Below are 19,602 nucleotides of genomic sequence, written 5' to 3' on the forward strand. Positions count from 1 at the left end.
TTACAGTGAATATAAAGCTATTATTTTTGGTTTGGTACCAGACTAGGTACGCACAAAACAATGTAGGAATTTAAAGCTTGATCAAATTAAAATGTTCACGTTTCCACGAACAAAAATGAGACCGCACCAAAACAACTGATCAAAAGCTCTTTTAATTAATATTTATTCCATAAACATGATTACAAAACTCAGCAAGTTACCAGTATTACATTTGTCACCATACAGGCTTGATCACAAATATTTCAACTTTTGTGACAGATACCACAAAAACAAAATACTAGAATAATTTACATGAAAATCTATAAAACAGCAATGAGATCACAAATTAGTGTTATTGTTCCACTGTCTGTTTTCATGGTTTCTTTTTTATTTTTAAATTAATATATATATTTTTACTAGAGCACAACACTCTTACAACAAGATTGGTCCAATTACAAAAACTCTCAACAAAGAGTCACAGCTTGCTCTTCTCCTCTCTCCTTTACAATAGTTTTTTTTTATTTATTTTTTATAGTATTTTCAATTTTTGGTTTTAAAACAAACAAACAAAAAACAAATAAGAGAGAAATAAAAAAGAAAGAAAGAAAACATCATGGCAATTAGCTACCTTTTCACTTGCTGAAAAGGGAAAAGAACAAAGCCACAGTAAGAACGACCTCACATCACTTTCTAAGAAAAATATACACTTAGAAAATGTGTTACAAATTGGCACAATGAAAATATACAGGTTATTATTATTTTTTCCTACATCAAGAGTTCATTGAGAATCCACCTGCTGAAGACAGACCAGGCAGTAGAAACGGTTTCTTTTTTTCCCCTTGATGATGAAAGAAGGCAAAAGTAGTTACAAGTAATGTAGTGTCAAATAAATCATTAAAAAAAATACTTCCAACTTGACAATATTATACATTCATAAATAGGGCACAATTAAGTTTTTGATATGCCTGTTTTGATTTTTCATGATGCACTTAATAGGGGAATAACACTGTTTAAGAACTTTTAAAAAATATGAATGCTTCGGTCAGTGCAGGGGATGTGTGCTATAAAGTTTTCACTGGTGTAAAAATTTGCTCTGAAAATATTAACAAGAGCACCTGCACTGGCATCACAGATGTCTTGCAGGTTTAGCAACTGTAGTGCTATGTAAAAACAGTACAGCAGTGGGCAGCGCTGAGAGCAGCTTGAGTTTGTATGGCAAGATGTGCAGCTGAGGGAATGAGAGATGTGACTGCAGTTGGGTTCCCTGAGCCAACGGACCTGAACCAACTGTGTTACATCTCCATTCACTCAGCACAAAAAAAAAAAAAAACATTTGGATAACAAACTTAAAATTAATTTTACCGGCCAGTATTTCCTGGTCTATGCTGGGTCTGATGAGGCTGACTTGGTTATGAAGGCTCTAATTAGTTCACCCTAAAATCAAGGCGTTTTCAAATCTCACTTCTGAATTGCACCACTAGCTGTGGAATGCCACTCAGCATCTGCACATGTATTCTTCAACATTTCAACCCTCCAATAATTTCAACCTCAATTCATTCAAAGCAATGTGTATAGAATTTGCACAAATACCCCCTAAAGGAGGAACAGTTCTCAATCTACAATTGTCAATACAATGTAGTGTTGAACAACTTAAGTGTTTCACACTCTGTGAACTTAAAGGCAAGAAAAATAATAAAATATTTATTTTCAAATAAGTATCCACAAAAGAGGGGATCTAGGGATCTGTAGAAGAAAAAAAAAGATATCCTGAAGCAAACAGCAGTAAACAGCAAATGGGGGTAACCAAGTTAGCATGTTTCCCTTTTTTATAACACAAATAACATTCCAACAGCAATAGAAAAAATATGGTTTTGAGATCAGGTAAGAAAAACAGGCGAGTCAGAAAGTAATACAGGGGCTCAGCATTCACAGCACATATCCATTTTATGTTTTAAATGCATGCATATAATTAGCAACAAATTAGAAAAACTTACAAAAAATATTTGGTCCTTTTCTTAACTGGTTTTGAGGGTGTAAAATTAATTAGCAGTACAGAGAAATATATTTACTGAACTAGAAACTTGGGGACGTAAGCAAGTTAGAATGCGTTATATGTCTTGTAAGAAGGAATGATAATTTTCTTACCTTGTCACACACACACAAACAAACAATGAGCTTTTACCATCCAGAAATACATCAGAATGAAAGGCAACCAATGTTTTTCTCTGCCATTATAGATAGCACTTCAGCTTCCTCACACCAATTCTCATCATGCATCTCTCACTTCATGCCTCTAATCTTGAACTAGCCAGGAGTGTAAAACAGAGAAAATAAACCAACAATTTTTCTTTTGATTGTTGAGATGACTCCTCGTCGCTACTGTTTGTACAGATGTACAGCAACAGGAATGAATCTCAGATTAACAACCCCCCCCCCCCACCCCATTCCAAGCACACATACGCTCCTCAATCACTGCCACATTATAAAACAGCAAATATTTATGTAGATAAAAATGTCTGTACATTTAATTGTTCATAGTTTGGCACATTAATTTAAACATGTTTGATATAATCTTTTTCTGTAAATAGTGCATATGTTTGTGTACAACAGCATTTTGATACTGGCAGGAGGAGATTCACTGGAGAACAGATGAATGAACCCCCTTTTCACAACTTATAAACAAACAACAATAATGAAAAAAATCTCTTTTAAAATTTCAGAACCTCAGAAAACAAGAGCATCTTGGTTAAAATGCTTTCTTTAAGCTTGTCTGTTCTGAGGGGTTGGCACAGAAATGAGGGGAAACAACTCTTAGCACAAAATATTACATAAAACCTTTGACCCCTGAACAGAAAACAACCATTTGCTGAGAGACAGAGCAGGGTACTGGGCTCGGTCTAAACCATGGTTCTGTGACACCGATTTAACACATTCAGTGTTATAGCTGCAACGGAAAACAAAAAGACAAAAAAAAAAAAAATTATATTTAGAAATATACCACACTAAAAGATAATCCAAAGACTTTCAAGGCATTTTTCTTCTTGCAAAACAAACAGAACGCAAATAAAAACAACTGGAAATTTGTCAGATAAAAATGCAACAAAGCAGCAATGGTGAGTAGGGTGCAGCCATGACAGTGAGACTTCAGTGAGTCTAGTAGGTAGTTTAGCAGGGCTGACATGCAGGATGTGCCTACCTTCCAGTAGGCTAGACAAAGGATTGTGGGTTAAGTCGGTGCCATGCAGCTCTGAAATGTGGAAAGGATTTTAGGAGGATTTGGCAGGGTGCGAGGGAAGGGAACGGAGAAAGAGAAGGGGGCACATTGCAGAGAGAAAATATTACCTCCGTTTCTCGACCAAAGCGGTCAGTGCTACTCCTTTTATGTCCCTTTTACCCGCTAAAAGTTCCTCACGGGCAAACTTAGCGCTGCTTTTGTGACGATACATTTTTTTGTGGGCAGGGCGGTGTGGAAGTGGGAGACAGTCCAATCCCAGGTTAGGAAAGAAGCCTGGTGGGAGAAGTTTAGGCAGTGCTTTACCACCACGCCCAGTCCCTTTCTTCCCTCGACCTCCGCCCGAGGCACCACCCCGCTTTTTAAGGTCAGCAGCACTACCCAGAATCTTCAAAGTCTGGCTCTGAAGGGCATGCTGACCTGGTGAAAGACAAGGCCCCCAAAGAGGTTCCACAGAGGCTCTCATAAAACGCTGTACCTCAGCCATGCCAGACACAATATTGGACAGGATGTTAGATGGTTCCTGGAATTCTCGTTGGTCATCGTTTGACAGTCCACCAGTAATAGACCACTCCCCCTGAGCTCCGATTAATCCAAGCGATGGGGTAGGGGAAGAAGTGCCACTTTCTGACCCTCCACCACTTTTAGCTGCTTTTCCCTCTAGCAAGGCTTTGATCTTCCGCACAGAACGAGAACCCTGACGTGGGAGCTTTACTTTCTCTCCTTTTACCATTTTAGCAGTTTTGCTCTTTTTGGTGCCTTGTCCATTTTTTCCACCCTTTTTCATTGAACCTTTGTGAACCCTTAGCCCTAATTCTTCCTCCGCTGTATTGAAGGAATGTATCTGAAGGAGGTGTGGGTTTTCATCTTGATTAAGCTGTGTGACAACTCCACAGTTCCATTGTACATTTGCTTCTGCTGCTTCCGAGAACTCTCCAACTTTACCACAATTCCCCAGCAGTTGAGGGGAAGAGTTAGGTGTGTCTGGTGGGGACATCTCAGAGAGTGATGAATGACGGAACTTGTCAGGGGTAAAGTTGGAGATATCCAAGAGGTCAGTTGACTCTCGAAGAGGAGCAACCTCCTCTAGACTTTGCTGCAGGATGAGCCGTGGGCTGCAATGCGGCAAGAAGCCATCGTTGATCTCACCAATCTCCTCTTCTCTCTCCCTTTCTCCCTCTCTCAGACTGAGCGAGCTATAGTTGCTAGAGGTGGCAGAAAGTGACCCCAGGGAGTTAAAGCTAACCAGGCGCCCTACACCACTTTCACTCCGAGACCCAGCCGGACTCAAGCCATAATCAGCATCAGGTTGGGACTCTTCATATGACACCCTGCACCCTGATAGAGACACTTTCCCATAGCCTGTGACATTTGTGCTATCCCCTGCTAACACAGGCAATGATGTGGGAAAGCCCGATGGCATCATGGGCGACTGGGTGGGGATGTCTGGGGAGAAGGGCAGCTGTTCAGCAGATGGTTGGGATGGCCATGGAATGGGCTTGTTTGGTTCAGTAAGGTTTGGCTCAATAAAATGTGTGTGGTGGGGCCCATGGTTCATAGGTGGAGGAGATTGAGGCAGCTCTGATTCAGGAGGAGGGGAGAGAACACAGCTCTGGACTGGCTGAAGTGTGGGATTCTGTAGCTCTGGATTGAAATAGTTGATGTTAGTTGTGCTTGATGATTCAGCGGCTTCAAGAAGAGTTTGCAGGTATCCCCCGGGGAGGAGCTCAGCATTTCCATCAGTCCCTGGAGCAGTTAGGGTCAAAGTGCATTTTTCAGGGTCATTACTGGAGGTTTCATTTGTAACATTAACTTCCAAAGAGTTACTTAGGTTTTCTGGTAAACATGGGCTGCACTGCTCAATCTCAGAGTCTTCTGGGACTTCCTGTGTCTCAGACTCTTTTAACTTTTTCAACCGTAGTCTTGCTTCACTTTTGAACTTTTTTATCTTCCCTGGTTTACCTGCCTTTCTTCTTTCCTCTCTCTCCTGTGTTCTGCTTTTAGCCCTGGCAGTGTGTGTAATGGAGTTAATGTCCTCTTTTAGTTCCTCTGTGCTTTTCAGGGATTCAGTCCCCTGTGGTTGTTTGTGGACAGGGACCACTATAGTTTGAGTTGGGAGGGAATTCTGCAATGTATGGATCTGCTGGATCCTGAGTCTGGCCATCCTGTGCTTGCGTTTGGGTGTAATGCTTGGTCTTTTGCAGCCATTGAGACGTTTGGTTGTTTCTGCAGCTGTTAATCTATTCTGCTCCCTTTCTCTTTCCTGCCAGTATGCTTTTAATGGTGCAAGTCTCTCATAGTGTAGAAGAGCATCTGGACTCAGACAGACCGCAGCAGGTGATGGATCGACTTGTCCTAGCCGCACTCTCATGTGCCTCTGGCCTTTAAAACGATTAATAATTATGTATTTGATGAAGACAGGTGGGTCCTTCCTACTGGACCGCCGCCTCTTCTTCGGGCACCAGTCATCATCACGCTCTTTCTTGAACCCAGTAGGCTGTTTTTCTCGTTTTTCTGCATTTTTCTCACTTTCTATAGAGTCCACATCATACAAGTAGTCTTCTCGGTAGGCCACCTTTCTCTTGGCTCTAAGGCGGTAACTTAGCTGGCTGGAGGAGCTAGAGTTTTCTCTGGACAAGCAGCCATGGCGGAGGGAGAGCCCATTGTCTGGGGAGACTGTGCAAGAGCTGTCATCACTGAATTCACCGGAATCTTCCGGAGAGTTACTGATGTCAAAAAGAAAGTTACTGTCTGGGCTAATATTGGAGGTCACATGGTCATCTGCCTTAATCGCAATGGATTGGTCTGGTTTCTCTTTTGGCCCCTCCTTTCTACTGCAAGGTAAGCTTGGAAAGAAACCTAGCTGAGACTCATCCTGTAGGGCAGACTCACTCCTTTCTTGCACTCCATCCTGATAGGACTCATAACGTATCTTTAGTGAACAGACGTCAGTACTGAGTGCAGTCTCCTCCTCCTGAAACATGTAATTCTCCACATCTTCCTCACAGAACAGATTGACTGCAAGTTCACTGCGGGAGCATAAGTCCAACAGCTCCATACGACTCTCACTGATGAGAGTCTCTAGACAGCTCCAGTCCTGCGCCTCTTCTCCAAGACCTTCGTATATGCTCCTGGATGCAGGATCCTCATCTGATTCGCTCTCCTGCATCGACCTCCCTTCCTCAGCCCCCTCATTGGTCATAGCTGGATGGGCGGGGCCACTGAGCAGCTGGTCAGATAGAACCTGGTCACCATAGCGACCTGCGCTGGGGGCTGGGCCAAGGCATTGCAAATTGATGCTGGCAAAGCCAAGTACGGACTCACAGGATTCCGGTTCGGTCGGATTTTTGGGGATCAGACAGCTAAGGCAGTCTCCACCCCTGGAGTCCATGTTAGAGAAGGATGACCTGTCACAGGTCTGTGCCACAGACCAGGGCGTCACAGGTTTGGAACAGGGCACAGAAGAGAGAGATGAAAGTGAGGAAAGAGAGGAGAATGAAGAGAGAGAGGAGAGAGAGGTGGTGTTGGAGACAGACCCATCATGCAGGTCGCCTGGGCTAAGAGGACCTTCAGAGGTCTGACTCTGGCCACAGAGAGAGGGCAGGGACAGCGCTGCAGGAGCAATGTCATCACAGCGCCTTAGATCATGTGATACATTTGCCAATGGGTCATGTGGTTCTAAAAAAAAAAAAAGGAAGGAAGGAAGGAAGAGACAAAGATCCTTAATGTAAAATTTCCCTGTCGAACATCTGTAAATATATGTACATTTAGAAATAAAGAGGAATTTTACATATTACACTGAAGTCAATATTATTTTTAAACAATGTGCAGATAATGATAAAATACAGGCCTAATATTTCATAGTAAATGCATAACTGTGTAAAATGCTGCGTCTTATACAACCCGATTTCCGGGAAGTTGGGACGTTTTTTAAATTTTAATAAAATGAAAACTAAAGGAATTTCAAATCACATGAGCCAATATTTTATTCACAATAGAACATAGATAACGTAGCAAATGTTTAAACTGAGAAATTTTACACTTTTATCCACTTAATTAGCTCATTTAAAATTTAATGCCTGCTACAGGTCTCAAAAAAGTTGGCACGGGGGCAACAAATGGCTAAAAAAGCGAGCAGTTTTGAAAAGATTCAGCTGGGAGAACATCTAGTGATTAATTAAGTTAATTGATATCAGGTCTGTAACATGATTAGCTATAAAAGCTTTGTCTTAGAAAAGCAGAGTCTCTCAGAAGTAAAGATGGGCAGAGGCTCTCCAATCTGTGAAAGACTGCGTAAAAAAATTGTGGAAAACTTTAAAAACAATGTTCCTCAACGTCAAATTGCAAAGGCTTTGCAAATCTCATCATCTACAGTGCATAACATCATCAAAAGATTCAGAGAAACTGGAGAAATCTCTGTGCGTAAGGGACAAGGCCGGAGACCTTTATTGGATGCCCGTGGTCTTCGGGCTCTCAGACGACACTGCATCACTCATCGGCATGATTGTGTCAATGACATTACTAAATGGGCCCAGGAACACTTTCAGAAACCACTGTCGGTAAACACAATCCGCTGTGCCATCAGCAGATGCCAACTAAAGCTCTATCATGCAAAAAGGAAGCCATATCTGAACATGGTCCAGAAGCGCCGTCGTGTCCTGTGGGCCAAGGCTCATTTAAAATGGACTATTTCAAAGTGGAATAGTGTTTTATGGTCAGACGAGTCCAAATTTGACATTCTTGTTGGAAATCACGGACGCCATGTCCTCCGGGCTAAAGAGGAGGGAGACCTTCCAGCATGTTATCAGTGTTCAGTTCAAAAGCCAGCATCTCTGATGGTATCGGGGTGCATAAGTGCATACGGTATGGGCAGCTTGCATGTTTTGGAAGGCTCTGTGAATGCTGAAAGGTATATAAAGGTTTTAGAGCAACATATGCTTCCCTCCAAACAACGTCTATTTCAGGGAAGGCCTTGTTTATTTCAGCAGGACAATGCAAAACCACATACTGCAGCTATAACAACAGCATGGCTTCGTCGTAGAAGAGTCCGGGTGCTAACCTGGCCTGCCTGCAGTCCAGATCTTTCACCTATAGAGAACATTTGGCGCATCATTAAACGAAAAATACGTCAAAGACGACCACAAACTCTTCAGCAGCTGGAAATCTATATAAGGCAAGAATGGGACCAAATTCCAACAGCAAAACTCCAGCAACTCATAGCCTCAGTGCCCAGACGTCTTCAAACTGTTTTGAAAAGAAAAAGAGATGCTACACCATGGTAAACATGCCCCGTCCCAACTATTTTGAGACCTGTAGCAGAAATCATAATTGAAATGAGCTCATTTTGTGCATAAAATTGTAAACTTTCTCAGTTTAAACATTTGCTATGTTATCTATGTTCTATTGTGAATAAAATATTGGCTCATGTGATTTGAAAGTCTTTTAGTTTTCATTTTATTAAAATTTAAAAAACGTCCCAACTTTTCCGGAATTCGGGTTGTATGTGCATGGGAACGCCTACCATTTTCACTAGCATCTCTTGAGCAGGGGCTGCGATCTGCCCCAGAGAATCGGGACTCCTGTAGAACATCCATCAATCTGAACTGAATCTCTCTCTCACTAACATAATTACTGCTGTCCAGCCTGTAGAAACACACAGAGAAAATCTGTCAGCACTGAAGACTATTTAAAAACATTGCAAAATCTAAATTTGACAAATAAACTGATAAACCAAGTTAAGCTAGTTAAAGTAGTATTGTTAAGGTGTTAAACTTATATTTATTCATTTAGCAGATGCTTTGTCCAAAATGATTAACATCTCAAGCAGCTTTTCATAGTTGCCAAAATTATTTGCAGTACACAGTAGCACGTATAAGACTAGTACACAACCTACAGCAGAAGTGAAATGCAGAAATGATGAGAAGGATAAGAGAACCTAGGATATTTTCCTAAACTTCTTTTGCATTCCATGAAGTCATACAGAATTTGAAGACATTTTGGTATGTTGGTGAGATGAATTTTCATTTTTGGGTGAAGTATTCCCTTAAAAGATTATCATCAGCTTAATGATTAAGAATGACTGTTGAGAATTTAGTGGTACTTGACCAGAAAAAGAAATAAAAAAATAAAACACACCCACACACACACACACACACACACACACACACACACACACACACACACACACACACACACACACACACACACACACACACAAAACCATCAGTATTTTCAAAACTTAAATTTAGTTTAAATTCCCACAATTCAAAGATAACTTTTTTTATTCATCATGCTAAGTAAGAGTTACAAATCAGAATTCTCTCTCTTGTACTTCCTCGATTTTTGTCCCGTTTTTTAACTTTCTGTCTTTTGCTTGCTCTCGTATTACAGGGAGTTGTATTGTTTTTCATCATTCTGTCCTCTGCTTGCCCTTCACTGTGAAGAACAACTCTTGAGGATGTGAAAGAAATAAAAGAGCTTTATAATAGCAGAGAAAGAGAAAAGAAAGTGCACTCTCTCTTACCTCAGGCTGTGTGTGCACGTCCGAATTGTGTGCCATATATGTAAGTAAAAAGACGTGCAGTTTTTAATTTTTTTTTATAAATAAATAAGCATTACAACACTGCTTATGCTGTGGGGATAAATGTTTATCTCTAATACACTGTTTGAAGTGTTCCCATGATGTGAATATACATAGGAATTCAGAACTGACCTACTGAAGATTTATGAAGTATCAAAATTTTTGAGTGGGCATTAAATATTTCAGTACTCATAGTTTGCTGCTCCAATTTAATTATATTTCTATACACACTTCAAATATAGATGTTATTTAAATAATTTAAAATAAATTTCAATAGTCTATCGCTTGGAGTTCCATTTGAAACTGCAGTGGATAGATGCAGAATTAAAAAATTTAAACTTTAAAAACTTTCAGATTTCAGGTGATACCAGATTTTTCCTCATAAAGACGTCAACATTTACTATAATTATCAGCATATACAACATACTATTACTTTCAAATCCATTATGTCTATGGCCAGTCTATTTCAATAACTGCTACTCTAAACAGATTTGTCTTATTTAAAAATATGCAAGGTAAATATTTATTCTCTGGCTCATTTCAGAATATCATCTGTTTTTAGACAACAGGATTGATGCCAGAATAAATCAAAGTAAGAGAACACACACACACACACACACACACACACACACGCCACACACGGTTACACACTAAAAACATTCTCTGGCATGTACCGTTTCAGATTTGGAAATGGCTATATAATAATTTGCTTCTTCCAAACCAGTAACAGTACGAGAAAAAGCCTTGGGCTGTTCTGAGAACACCATGGCTGGGCTAATTCTTGACAGCTCTGCAGACAGAGAGAGAGAGAACAGGGCAGTGGCACTGTCTGCAAACTGCTTTTATTAAAAACCAAAATTAATATTTATTCAGCTTCAACATCCACCCAAGAGACAGACAATGGAATTACAGAAGAGAGAGGGAAAGAGAGAGAGAGAGAGAGAGAGAGAGAGAGAGAGAGAGAAGGAGAGCTAGAGAGAAAGAGAAGGATGCATAGAAAGAGAGAAAAGGAGAGACTAAATCCATGTCTGAGTAAGTTTGTTTGATCTTTTTCAGAGATCAATAAATCTGTTGCAATCTGTCCTTGGTCAATCTCTCAGACAAGCCATCAAAGTATCGCCCATCTGTGCATTTATGTCACAGAAAGCATTACTACACTGACTACCTAAGGTAGAACGTTTAAACACTGACTGCAAGTCTGGCTTCTGTGTGGAAAACAAACAGACCTAAGCTTCCCCTCTGATTGATTGTTTCGTCAATTGATTGATTTTGGTGGTTTAAGCTGTGCACGACAGAACTTTAGCTCTATTATAGCCCAACGCGCACGGTGCAGTTTGACAGCATCAAAGAAACTTCCATAACATCCTCCCGCAGGACAGGTGTCCGGTGACTGACAGCTCCTCCGTAGCCTACTCTAAACACGATGACGCCAAGATGAGCACGCTTTCAACACCTCGGATAACCCAGAGCATTTACATTATTCAGAGAGACGTAACAGGTTTGAGCCCACCCTTAATTATTGAAGGCCTGGTGCGCTATGATACGTTCTCTGCTTTTCTGCATCTCCCATCGCCAAATGCCGCATCGGTCGCAGGCGCTGTGCCGCGCGCGCCGACTACAAGCAAAACGCGGGGAAAATGAAAATCCGTAAAACGGCACCTACAGAATATCGCCACATGACAACGTTCGTGTTATTGCTGTGTGTGTGAACGAGTGCGTATATAGCTGTTGCCTTGGCTTAGGGGGGATGGTGTGTAAGAGAGAGAGTGTGTGTTTGGCTGTTTGCCTCATGTATTCGTCATGAGCACCAATGCTTTCTGTCCCCTCAAACGACGACCTGCGACTCATAGCTTCCGCAGGACATTGAGCCATTCCTCTTCTTCATCATCTTCCTCACTAAACACACCTGTGCAGTATAGACGCATCGTGACAGCTGACACTCGCTCCACCATTTCTCCTCATTGCAGCGTTTGACGCGCGTCACGCTGGCCCACTCACCGCATCACGCACGTAAAACACGCGCAGCCCACATACTCACCTTCCGTTACACCCGGGGCCGCACGTCCCGTCCGCTCTTAAGACTCCGTTTTTATCGCTCGGCGTGTGGAATGTTGTCATATGTTGTTGTTGTTTTTTGTAACCCTCTTCAGTGTATCGGTCTCACCATGCTCCCCCCCTAGCGAGCCCGGACTGCCTTCCCGGTAGCAGCAGGTGGACGCGCCTCTCGCACCTCGGAGCCCCTACCACTCCATTTTATTCCCTCGCGCTCCAGGGTTTCCAGGAAACAAACAAAGGTCTGCTGCAGCCCCTGCTCCTCGCCGCATGCTATACCGTTCCGCTCTCTCGTTCTTTAGAGTCGCTTTTGTTTTTGCCTTATGTGCGTGTGTGACGGAGACGGGGTGTGCGTGCGTGTGTGTTTTTCTCAGCTGTACCCCGTCCGTCCCTTACAACGGCAGCGCGCTCCTGCTGCTCCCCCTCTTTTGAGACCTGCCATAAAGAGCGCGCCCCCATATTTTGCACGGCGGCGCGCTGAGGAATCGGGAGCGCGCGGCACTGCTGAACAGGTGCAGAGGCGCACGCATGCGCACTTATGTTTACAAGCTACAAACACCAGCTAGGGGTCTCTGTAGATTGAGTTTATTTGGCATTATACGTAGTTACATTATAAACAAACAAACAAACAAACATATAAATAAATATGAGCAAGGGGAATTTTAAATCCATAACTGGAAAAAAAATTAATCATATTGAAAATAAAAATAATCTTGGTTTATGACACTAAACAAACAAAACAAATCACATACTAAACAAACAAATTAATTAATTAAAATAAATAAATAGATCGAGGGAATTAGAAATCCATGCAGAAAAAAAAATATATAAAAATAAAATCTTTGTTCTTGTAAATTAGACAATTGCCACCTTTCTTTCTTAATTTAAACACACAAATACTCAGTTATATGGCTCTATTTTGCGTGTTTGACGAACGTAAATGTTTATTGGAATTTGTATGACAATCATTTACCGGGTTTTTGTTTTTTTTGCTGCACTCTTTGTTGGTGTATCGAATCAATGTCCTGTAAGATTATTATTTATGATAGCATTTGTTATATCGTATTTAACCTTGTAATTACCTTTATTAAAACATGATGTGTTAAAGTTCTCTTGAATGAGGGCCGCAGTGTCCCGCCCTTTACGTCAATGAGCTTTTGACTGCCATGATTTCTATCCAATCATGTGAACAGCGGATATGACGTCCGGTTGTTGTTCCCGGGAACGTGCCTCATGTAACGTGTCTCCTCCGCTCAGCTGTAGACATGACTGAACACATAGTCCGTGGAACAGCAATCATTTAAGTGGACCAGGTGGTTTGGGGAAGTTATTTCTCCTTTTCTTTTTGTGGTTTTAGTTCTATGGAAACGGATCTTATCGAGAAGATGCCGTGCCATAACCAGCAGCTGAATAAGAGTGAGAGCCCCGAACACGCCGCGAAGCACGTCCGCTTCGCCCCCAGCAGCGCTGCTGCAGAGCCCTGTCAAGATGACACGAAACCGTGTGAAAACCAAACCACGAGCGACATCCAGCGACAAATAGGACCTCAGCTGAAACTCTTGCCATTAAATGACCAAATACGAGAACTTCAGACAATCATTCGGGACAAGTGAGTGTCCAGTACGCCTTTGAGTGCACATTACGTGTCCCATATTTAGCCCAGAGTTTATCAGAAGACCACAGCATGTGTACTGTAACATAAGCCTGTAACATATCACAATGCATTAAAAATGTACACAGAATAAAGTGGGATATAATGTCATGTCATTTTGTTGCACACGTAGTAGCATATATTACAACAATTCGTCACATTGTGACCTTTTCTCTTTCTGTTTTACTCAGATCTACCAGTAGAGGTGATTTTGTGTTCTGTGCTGATAGATTGGTAAGCATCACCCGAAAAAAAATTGGTAGTAATCTTTAAATGTCAACATATCCAACTATTTGTTTATAACCAGCTATTATCCTTATTGATGGTATTATATATAAACTTAGTCTTACATTTAGTCATTTTTCAATCAACACACATGCATGGTTGATTGCATTTCATACAGTCCCTTATTTCTTTTTTTTCTTTTCACATTATTATTAAAGAATCCACTTGATTGTTTTTGTATTGTAAAATAAGTAGAGTGGCTCTTGTGTTCTGTATTTTGTTTGCTACCCTTCCATTTGAATCTGACTGGTTGGATGTTTTGCTCCCAGATAAGATTAGTGGTGGAGGAGGGTCTCAATCAGCTTCCCTACAGTGAATGCACTGTAACCACACCAACAGGTGAGCCTGTCACCATGGTGATTAATTCCCCCAGTTTATTGTAATCCTTCTGCACATTAGCATAGCCACCATCACCTGTTGAATTTGTGCAAAAACCAAGCTTTCAATCTGTGTTCCTTATGCAGGACATAAATATGAAGGTGTGAAGTTTGAAAAGGGGAACTGTGGTGTTAGTATAATGAGGAGTGGTAAGTCTCTTTTTGTCAAACATTCATTCATACACACACACAGTCCTGGTGAAAACAAACTGCCTAAAATTATGTGCATTCACTTTATACTAATACAATGCTAAATCAAAACACTTGTATTGTGTGAGCAGGTGAGGCCATGGAGCAAGGCCTAAGAGATTGCTGCCGGTCAATCCGTATTGGGAAGATTCTGATCCAGAGCGATGAGGAGACCCAAAAGGCCAAAGTTTACTATGCAAAGTTCCCTCCTGACATCAGCAGGAGGAAGGTTCTGCTTATGTACCCTATACTTAGTGAGTACCTGACCATATGATAGAATCTGTTAATTTATTTTTCCGTTTTGCATCTTCTGCACTGATTTGGGGTCATGGCATAAATCATTTGTTGAATAAGACAGGAATTGCAATTTCATCTGGGCCGTCCTGTAAGTCCTCCAGAAATGGCATTGTTGTGTAAATGTGTGTTCAGGTACAGGCAACACTGTAATAGAAGCGGTGCGGGTGCTGAATGAACACGGCCTGCTGGCCAAACATATCATACTACTGAGTCTATTCTCCACTCCACATGGTAAGACACACACAAACACACACACAAACACAGTAAAGACTTGACCTGCATTCCCATTTATGAATCAGTTACATGACAAATATTTGTATTATTTTTTTTATCTGTATTATATCTTAGCAAATATTAATAGTTCTGAATTAAAGAAAAAATGTAGAACTTAACTGTAAACCTGATATTCACTAATTTATAATAATATTTTGACGTATAATTTATATACACTTCAATTCAAAAAGGTGGGGTCAGTAGTTTTCTCTCACCAAGGCAGCATTTATTTACAAAAATACAGTAAAATGAGCAATATTTTGAAATATTTGATTTTGAATATCTATAATATTAAGTTAAAATAACTTCTATTTTAGCACCTCAAGTCATCAGTATATTAAGAAATGTATATTATTATCAACAGTTTTGAAAATTGTGCTGCTAAATACTTTTGTGGATTTATTTTTTTTACTTTGGTAAATTTAAAGTTCATTAAAACAGCACTTATTGGATTTTTTTTTTCTTTTTTGTAATGTCTTTACTCTCACCTTGGTTTTAATGCATTTTATGCATTTTAATGCATCCTCTAAGAATAAAAGTATTCCTCTCCTTCTTTCTACATATGGTCTATTTTTGAATAATGCTGTGTGCAGGTGCACAGTCTATTGTTCAGGAGTTTCCTGACATCACTATACTGACAACTGAAGTTCATGCCGTTGCTCCGACACACTTTGGCCAGAGGTATTTCGGCACAGACTGACAACCCAGCAACTGCACACACGTTCACTTGGATTCAGCTGTGAAGTGGCTTGCATGTTTTGTTTTCTTTTTTCATCCATCTGGTAAAGCACACAGAAAGCATCTCCGTGTACGTGTGATTGGTTTATCAATTAACAGAAAAAAATAATACAAATAAAATATTTTGTATTAAACTGTTGTTGTTATTTAATAAAATTTAAATAAAGTTCATACAAAACACCAGACTGCATTTCACCACAAAATAATGAATTGAAAACATTATCACTCGACAGGGACACCTGATAAGGCTCTCTCACACCCTGATCAGTAAAAGAGCGGTTTCAGAGACTTGAGAACTCCTGCAGGAAGTGTTTCAGGTGAAAACTGAGCATGCAGGCAGTTGTTTTTACCCTCATCCTTGTCTCCCTGAGGGCCTCTGCCACTCCTGTAAGCTTAATCTGTGATTGAAATCTTTCTAAAATCGCCTCAGTTGAGAGACTCACTGTGATGAGGTTACATGACACATTCTGTCAAACCTACAAATACAAAGAATGGTTTATAATATATAACAATTTGAATATGTGAATGCTGCTGCTTCAAGGAGGTCTCCTTGAAAAGCAGAACTATAATTTCTCATACCTTATTTCATTACTGCTAGTCATCCACTGCTATGGTAACAGAGACCCCCTCAGGTGAGACTGATGGCAGCACAGAACGAGACAGACAAATAGCTCAAATCAGAATTTTCGATCAGGTTGTGCAGCCCTGGTTTGGCCTCAAGGGGGCAGTATAAACTTACAGTCTGAACCTCTTTTTTTCCAAAATGACTCCAATTTCAAAATAAAAAATGTTTGTATTACAATAAAAGCTTCCATATATTTCTCTCTTAAATGGCCAGTCACTGAGAATTAAAAAAATGACTATTCCAAATGCTATTTGGAGTTTGTTTTACATCATTAGGGGAATTTTAAAGTAAGTGTTCGTAATCCTACTCTTTGTGATAGCACACTTAAGTTAATGACAGAAGCAGAGAGGAGATCACCTTCAGAGACAGCGTGAGAACTGCGATAAATTCAGTCTCCCTCTAAATAAAAGATTTACCAAACTGACTACAGCAGTAACAAAATTAGATGACTCTACAAACTGGCAAACTAGCTATAAATAATTAACCACTTATGAAATTTGATTTAGAAAATATGTCTTACCCACACTTCCTTCCATGGCATAATGTACATTTCCATTTATCACTGAATGACTGTGAGAGGACATCTGCCATCTCAAGGGGAAAGAATGTCCATCCTCTTGACTGTAACAGACACAACAGAAACAGTTGGTCAACAAAAGCTATGACATCTGTGTTATGGCATTACACCAAAATAAATCACACACATCTTAAATTCTTTTGATTGCTGCCATTTAACTAAACGGGGGAATGCCAGTATTGAACAAGGGTATACCGTATTGAAATGGATCAATACTTGCATTTCAATCTGATAACTAGAAAATGTTAATATCAGGAAATGTTTTTCACTCTCCCAGCTGTGCCTACAGTGATTTTACCATGGGTAAGCACTAAGCAGTGTCATTAGGCAAAATGCCTAAAACTTATTTAACTATGGTAACCACTGTAAAAACAGACCAGAATGGCTGACAAAACTTGTTTTGTAATATGGTGGCAATACCAATATGATATAAGACCATAAGCATTAATACATGTTTCTGAAAGAAGTCTTCTATACTCACCCAGGCTGCATTTATTTGATCAAAAATACATTAATAGTGTGAAATATTATTATCATTATAAAGAACTATCTTCTATTTTTATATAAAAAAAATTACTTAATCTTGTGATGGCAAAGCTGAGTTTTCAGCAGCCATTACTTAACTTCCATGCAGAAATGCTGAATTGGTACTTGAGAAAAATTATTTATTGTTGTCAATAATTCATTGTTATCTTGAAAAGTTGTGCCGCTTATTATTTTTGTGGACAACATGATCATGTTTTTTTTCCAGGATTCTTTAATGAATAGAAAGTAAAACTGCATTTTTTTAAGCAGAACTCTTTTGTAGGAATAAATGTCTTCAGAGTCAATTTTGATCAATTTAATGTGTCCTTGCTGAATAAAAACAATTTTTTATTAAAAAAAGTCTTACTGGGCCCGGACTTTTGAATAGTTCTCTACGTTTACTATTATTATTATTAATTTGAATAAGCAATTATTTTTCAAAAATGATTGTTTGTGGTTGTCATGCATCATTGTGCACATCTACATGCACATTAGTAAGCTGATAACTCACAAATATCAGCTTATTAAAATAACCAGTTTTCCCCATTTACAAGCACATTAGTAACCCGGCAATGCAAGTAAACTGCGTTTACATGGCTTTATTAATAAATCAGTCTATTTCCCTTATGTGACATCAAAACATAGCTAACCATTTGCATATCTGACCTGGAGTATTCCATATGTTGTCAGTCGTGATGTTAAATAAAGCTTGCAACATGTCAGCAGGAAACCTACAGCTCACATATTATCCTCTCATGCAGTTGCAGCGTTTTGACTGAAGCACTTCTACATCTGCTGCACGAGATGAGAACATTTTTTTTTTCAAATCATTTTCTGGGTCATGCGTACTTCAATAAGCCGACAGAAAGCAGGTTAATGTTTATATACCACACAAAATCTGTGCAAAATATGCTTTCGCCGTTTATGAATTATTCCAATAAAAGAAAATGGGTTACAGCATTTACACAACCGTTGTCAGCTTATTAGCATGCATGCAAACTGACTTATTGAGTTCATAGAGCAGGGATCCTCAAATCTGGCCCACAAGATCCACTTTCCTGTAGAGTTTAGCACTAACCAAAGTCAAACACACCTGAGCATGCGAATCAATGTCTTCAGGATCATCAGAAAATCACAGGCAGGTGAGTTTGATCAGGGTTGGAAATAAACTTTGCAGTGCATTGGCCCTCCAGGGCAAGATTTGAGGAACACTGTCAGAGTCAGAACAATGATTATTGCTTAATGCTGACCTGCTGGATACTGGAAATGGCCAGAGACTTTTTTTCTTTCCAAACACCTGTAAGAAGTTTGCCCAGACACCCACATCAAACGCCTCACTTCCTGGTCCATCCGCAAAAAAGGGGACTGACAACCACTCTGACAGAAAGAGAGTGAGAGCTATAATGACCCCTGCAAAACCTCATACAAAATATGTGAATATATGAAATGCAGGTTTTACCAATAGTAGTTTTGTTGCTGGTGAGAAGCCAGATGTGGAAGAAAAGCAAAAAAACTGAGGGTGACAGCAAACATGGCCGACACCAGTGTCGGGAACAAAACATGCAGTTTAACACAACTATCAAACAGTTTGCCCTGAGACAGAGAGAGAGAGAGCAGAGTGTAATTCAGGAATATTATAGTAAGATTCCATAAAACACAGAAATAAGAAGTCTTGATTTAAGAATGTAATATAATGAGGATTATTGCATAAGTAAGAATTCATTATACTACAAAAGATAAAACCTTTTTATCACATTTATTCACAAATTATCCAAAGTGACTTTGCATCAAAGCTTTATTTTATTAGTATGTGTAATATATTTCAAATAATTGATACCAAGCGACCGTAGGTGGACTGTGGACATGCCATCTAAAGGTTGACAATAGTCTCTACCACTAAAAGTGCATGTGAATCTTGCAAAAAAATACATGCACTGACCAGCCAAAGTTGGATGAAGGTTGGTAACCGTTGTGATGATGAGGAGGCAATATAGGAGTGAGTAGAGCAGGAAGAGCATGAAGAACTTATAGTTGGAGAATCCAATACAGTTATTCAGCCTAAACATGCTCACAACAGCACACACAAGAAGAGAATGAACGTCAGAGTTTTTTTTGTTGTAAATGACGATGTCATTTTGCCATTTAAGCAAGATTTAACATGTTAAACATTTTTTAAGTAAATGTAAATAGCCATTTTACTTCCTGAATTTAAGGTAAATGAA

The 19,602-nt window shown here is 39.8% G+C and overlaps 3 protein-coding genes across 6 annotated transcripts; 1 reads left to right on the forward strand and 2 right to left on the reverse strand.

The window, feature by feature from the left end:
- Positions 1–134: 134 nt before the first annotated feature.
- Positions 135–12,345, reverse strand: LOC132139823 (neurite extension and migration factor-like). Its single transcript, XM_059548439.1, has 4 exons — positions 11,830–12,345; positions 8,733–8,854; positions 3,322–6,889; positions 135–2,923 (listed from the first exon to the last, which is right to left on the reverse strand). The coding sequence occupies exons 1-4, from the start codon at positions 11,907–11,909 to the stop codon at positions 2,791–2,793; spliced, it is 3,903 nt and encodes a 1,300-aa protein (XP_059404422.1). The 5' UTR covers positions 11,910–12,345; the 3' UTR covers positions 135–2,790.
- A 696-nt stretch (positions 12,346–13,041) lies between these two features.
- On the forward strand, positions 13,042–15,738 carry LOC132139845 (uracil phosphoribosyltransferase homolog). The gene is made up of 7 exons (XM_059548494.1): positions 13,042–13,452; positions 13,686–13,728; positions 14,049–14,118; positions 14,244–14,306; positions 14,438–14,599; positions 14,775–14,873; positions 15,509–15,738. The coding sequence occupies exons 1-7, from the start codon at positions 13,205–13,207 to the stop codon at positions 15,613–15,615; spliced, it is 792 nt and encodes a 263-aa protein (XP_059404477.1). The 5' UTR covers positions 13,042–13,204; the 3' UTR covers positions 15,616–15,738.
- A 24-nt stretch (positions 15,739–15,762) lies between these two features.
- Positions 15,763–19,457, reverse strand: LOC132139849 (palmitoyltransferase ZDHHC15A-like). Of its 4 annotated transcripts, none has more exons than XM_059548500.1 (4): positions 18,840–19,457; positions 18,631–18,757; positions 16,799–16,899; positions 15,763–16,291 (listed from the first exon to the last, which is right to left on the reverse strand). In XM_059548500.1, the coding sequence occupies exons 1-4, from the start codon at positions 18,940–18,942 to the stop codon at positions 16,248–16,250; spliced, it is 375 nt and encodes a 124-aa protein (XP_059404483.1). In that variant the 5' UTR covers positions 18,943–19,457; the 3' UTR covers positions 15,763–16,247. The 4 variants fall into 4 exon arrangements, 1 of the variants encoding a protein (XP_059404483.1); XR_009433674.1 differs by having other exon boundaries at positions 15,764–16,291; positions 16,803–16,899; XR_009433673.1 differs by lacking the exons at positions 18,631–18,757; positions 18,840–19,457 and adding an exon at positions 17,337–17,463 and having other exon boundaries at positions 15,767–16,291.
- Between the last annotated feature and the right edge of the window lie 145 nt (positions 19,458–19,602).

Source organism: Carassius carassius, chromosome 4 (genome assembly GCF_963082965.1).
Source record: "Carassius carassius chromosome 4, fCarCar2.1, whole genome shotgun sequence".
Classification (NCBI taxonomy): domain Eukaryota; kingdom Metazoa; phylum Chordata; class Actinopteri; order Cypriniformes; family Cyprinidae; genus Carassius; species Carassius carassius.

Coding starts and splice junctions, on each gene's coding strand:
- LOC132139823 (XM_059548439.1), bottom strand. CDS start 11,909: ATGACAACATTCCACACGCCGAGCGATAAAAACGGAGTCTTAAGAGCG. Junction 6,890..8,732: donor AAGAGATGCTAGTGAAAATG/GTAGGCGTTCCC, acceptor TTTTTTTTTTAG/AACCACATGACCCATTGGCA. Junction 2,924..3,321: donor GCTTTGGTCGAGAAACGGAG/GTAATATTTTCT, acceptor TTTCCGTTGCAG/CTATAACACTGAATGTGTTA.
- LOC132139845 (XM_059548494.1), top strand. CDS start 13,205: ATGGAAACGGATCTTATCGAGAAGATGCCGTGCCATAACCAGCAGCTG. Junction 14,600..14,774: donor GCTTATGTACCCTATACTTA/GTGAGTACCTGA, acceptor ATGTGTGTTCAG/GTACAGGCAACACTGTAATA. Junction 14,874..15,508: donor TCTATTCTCCACTCCACATG/GTAAGACACACA, acceptor TGCTGTGTGCAG/GTGCACAGTCTATTGTTCAG.
- LOC132139849 (XM_059548500.1), bottom strand. CDS start 18,942: ATGTTTTGTTCCCGACACTGGTGTCGGCCATGTTTGCTGTCACCCTCA. Junction 18,758..18,839: donor CAGCAACAAAACTACTATTG/GTAAAACCTGCA, acceptor TCTTTCTGTCAG/AGTGGTTGTCAGTCCCCTTT. Junction 16,900..18,630: donor CCATTTCCAGTATCCAGCAG/GTCAGCATTAAG, acceptor TGTCTGTTACAG/TCAAGAGGATGGACATTCTT.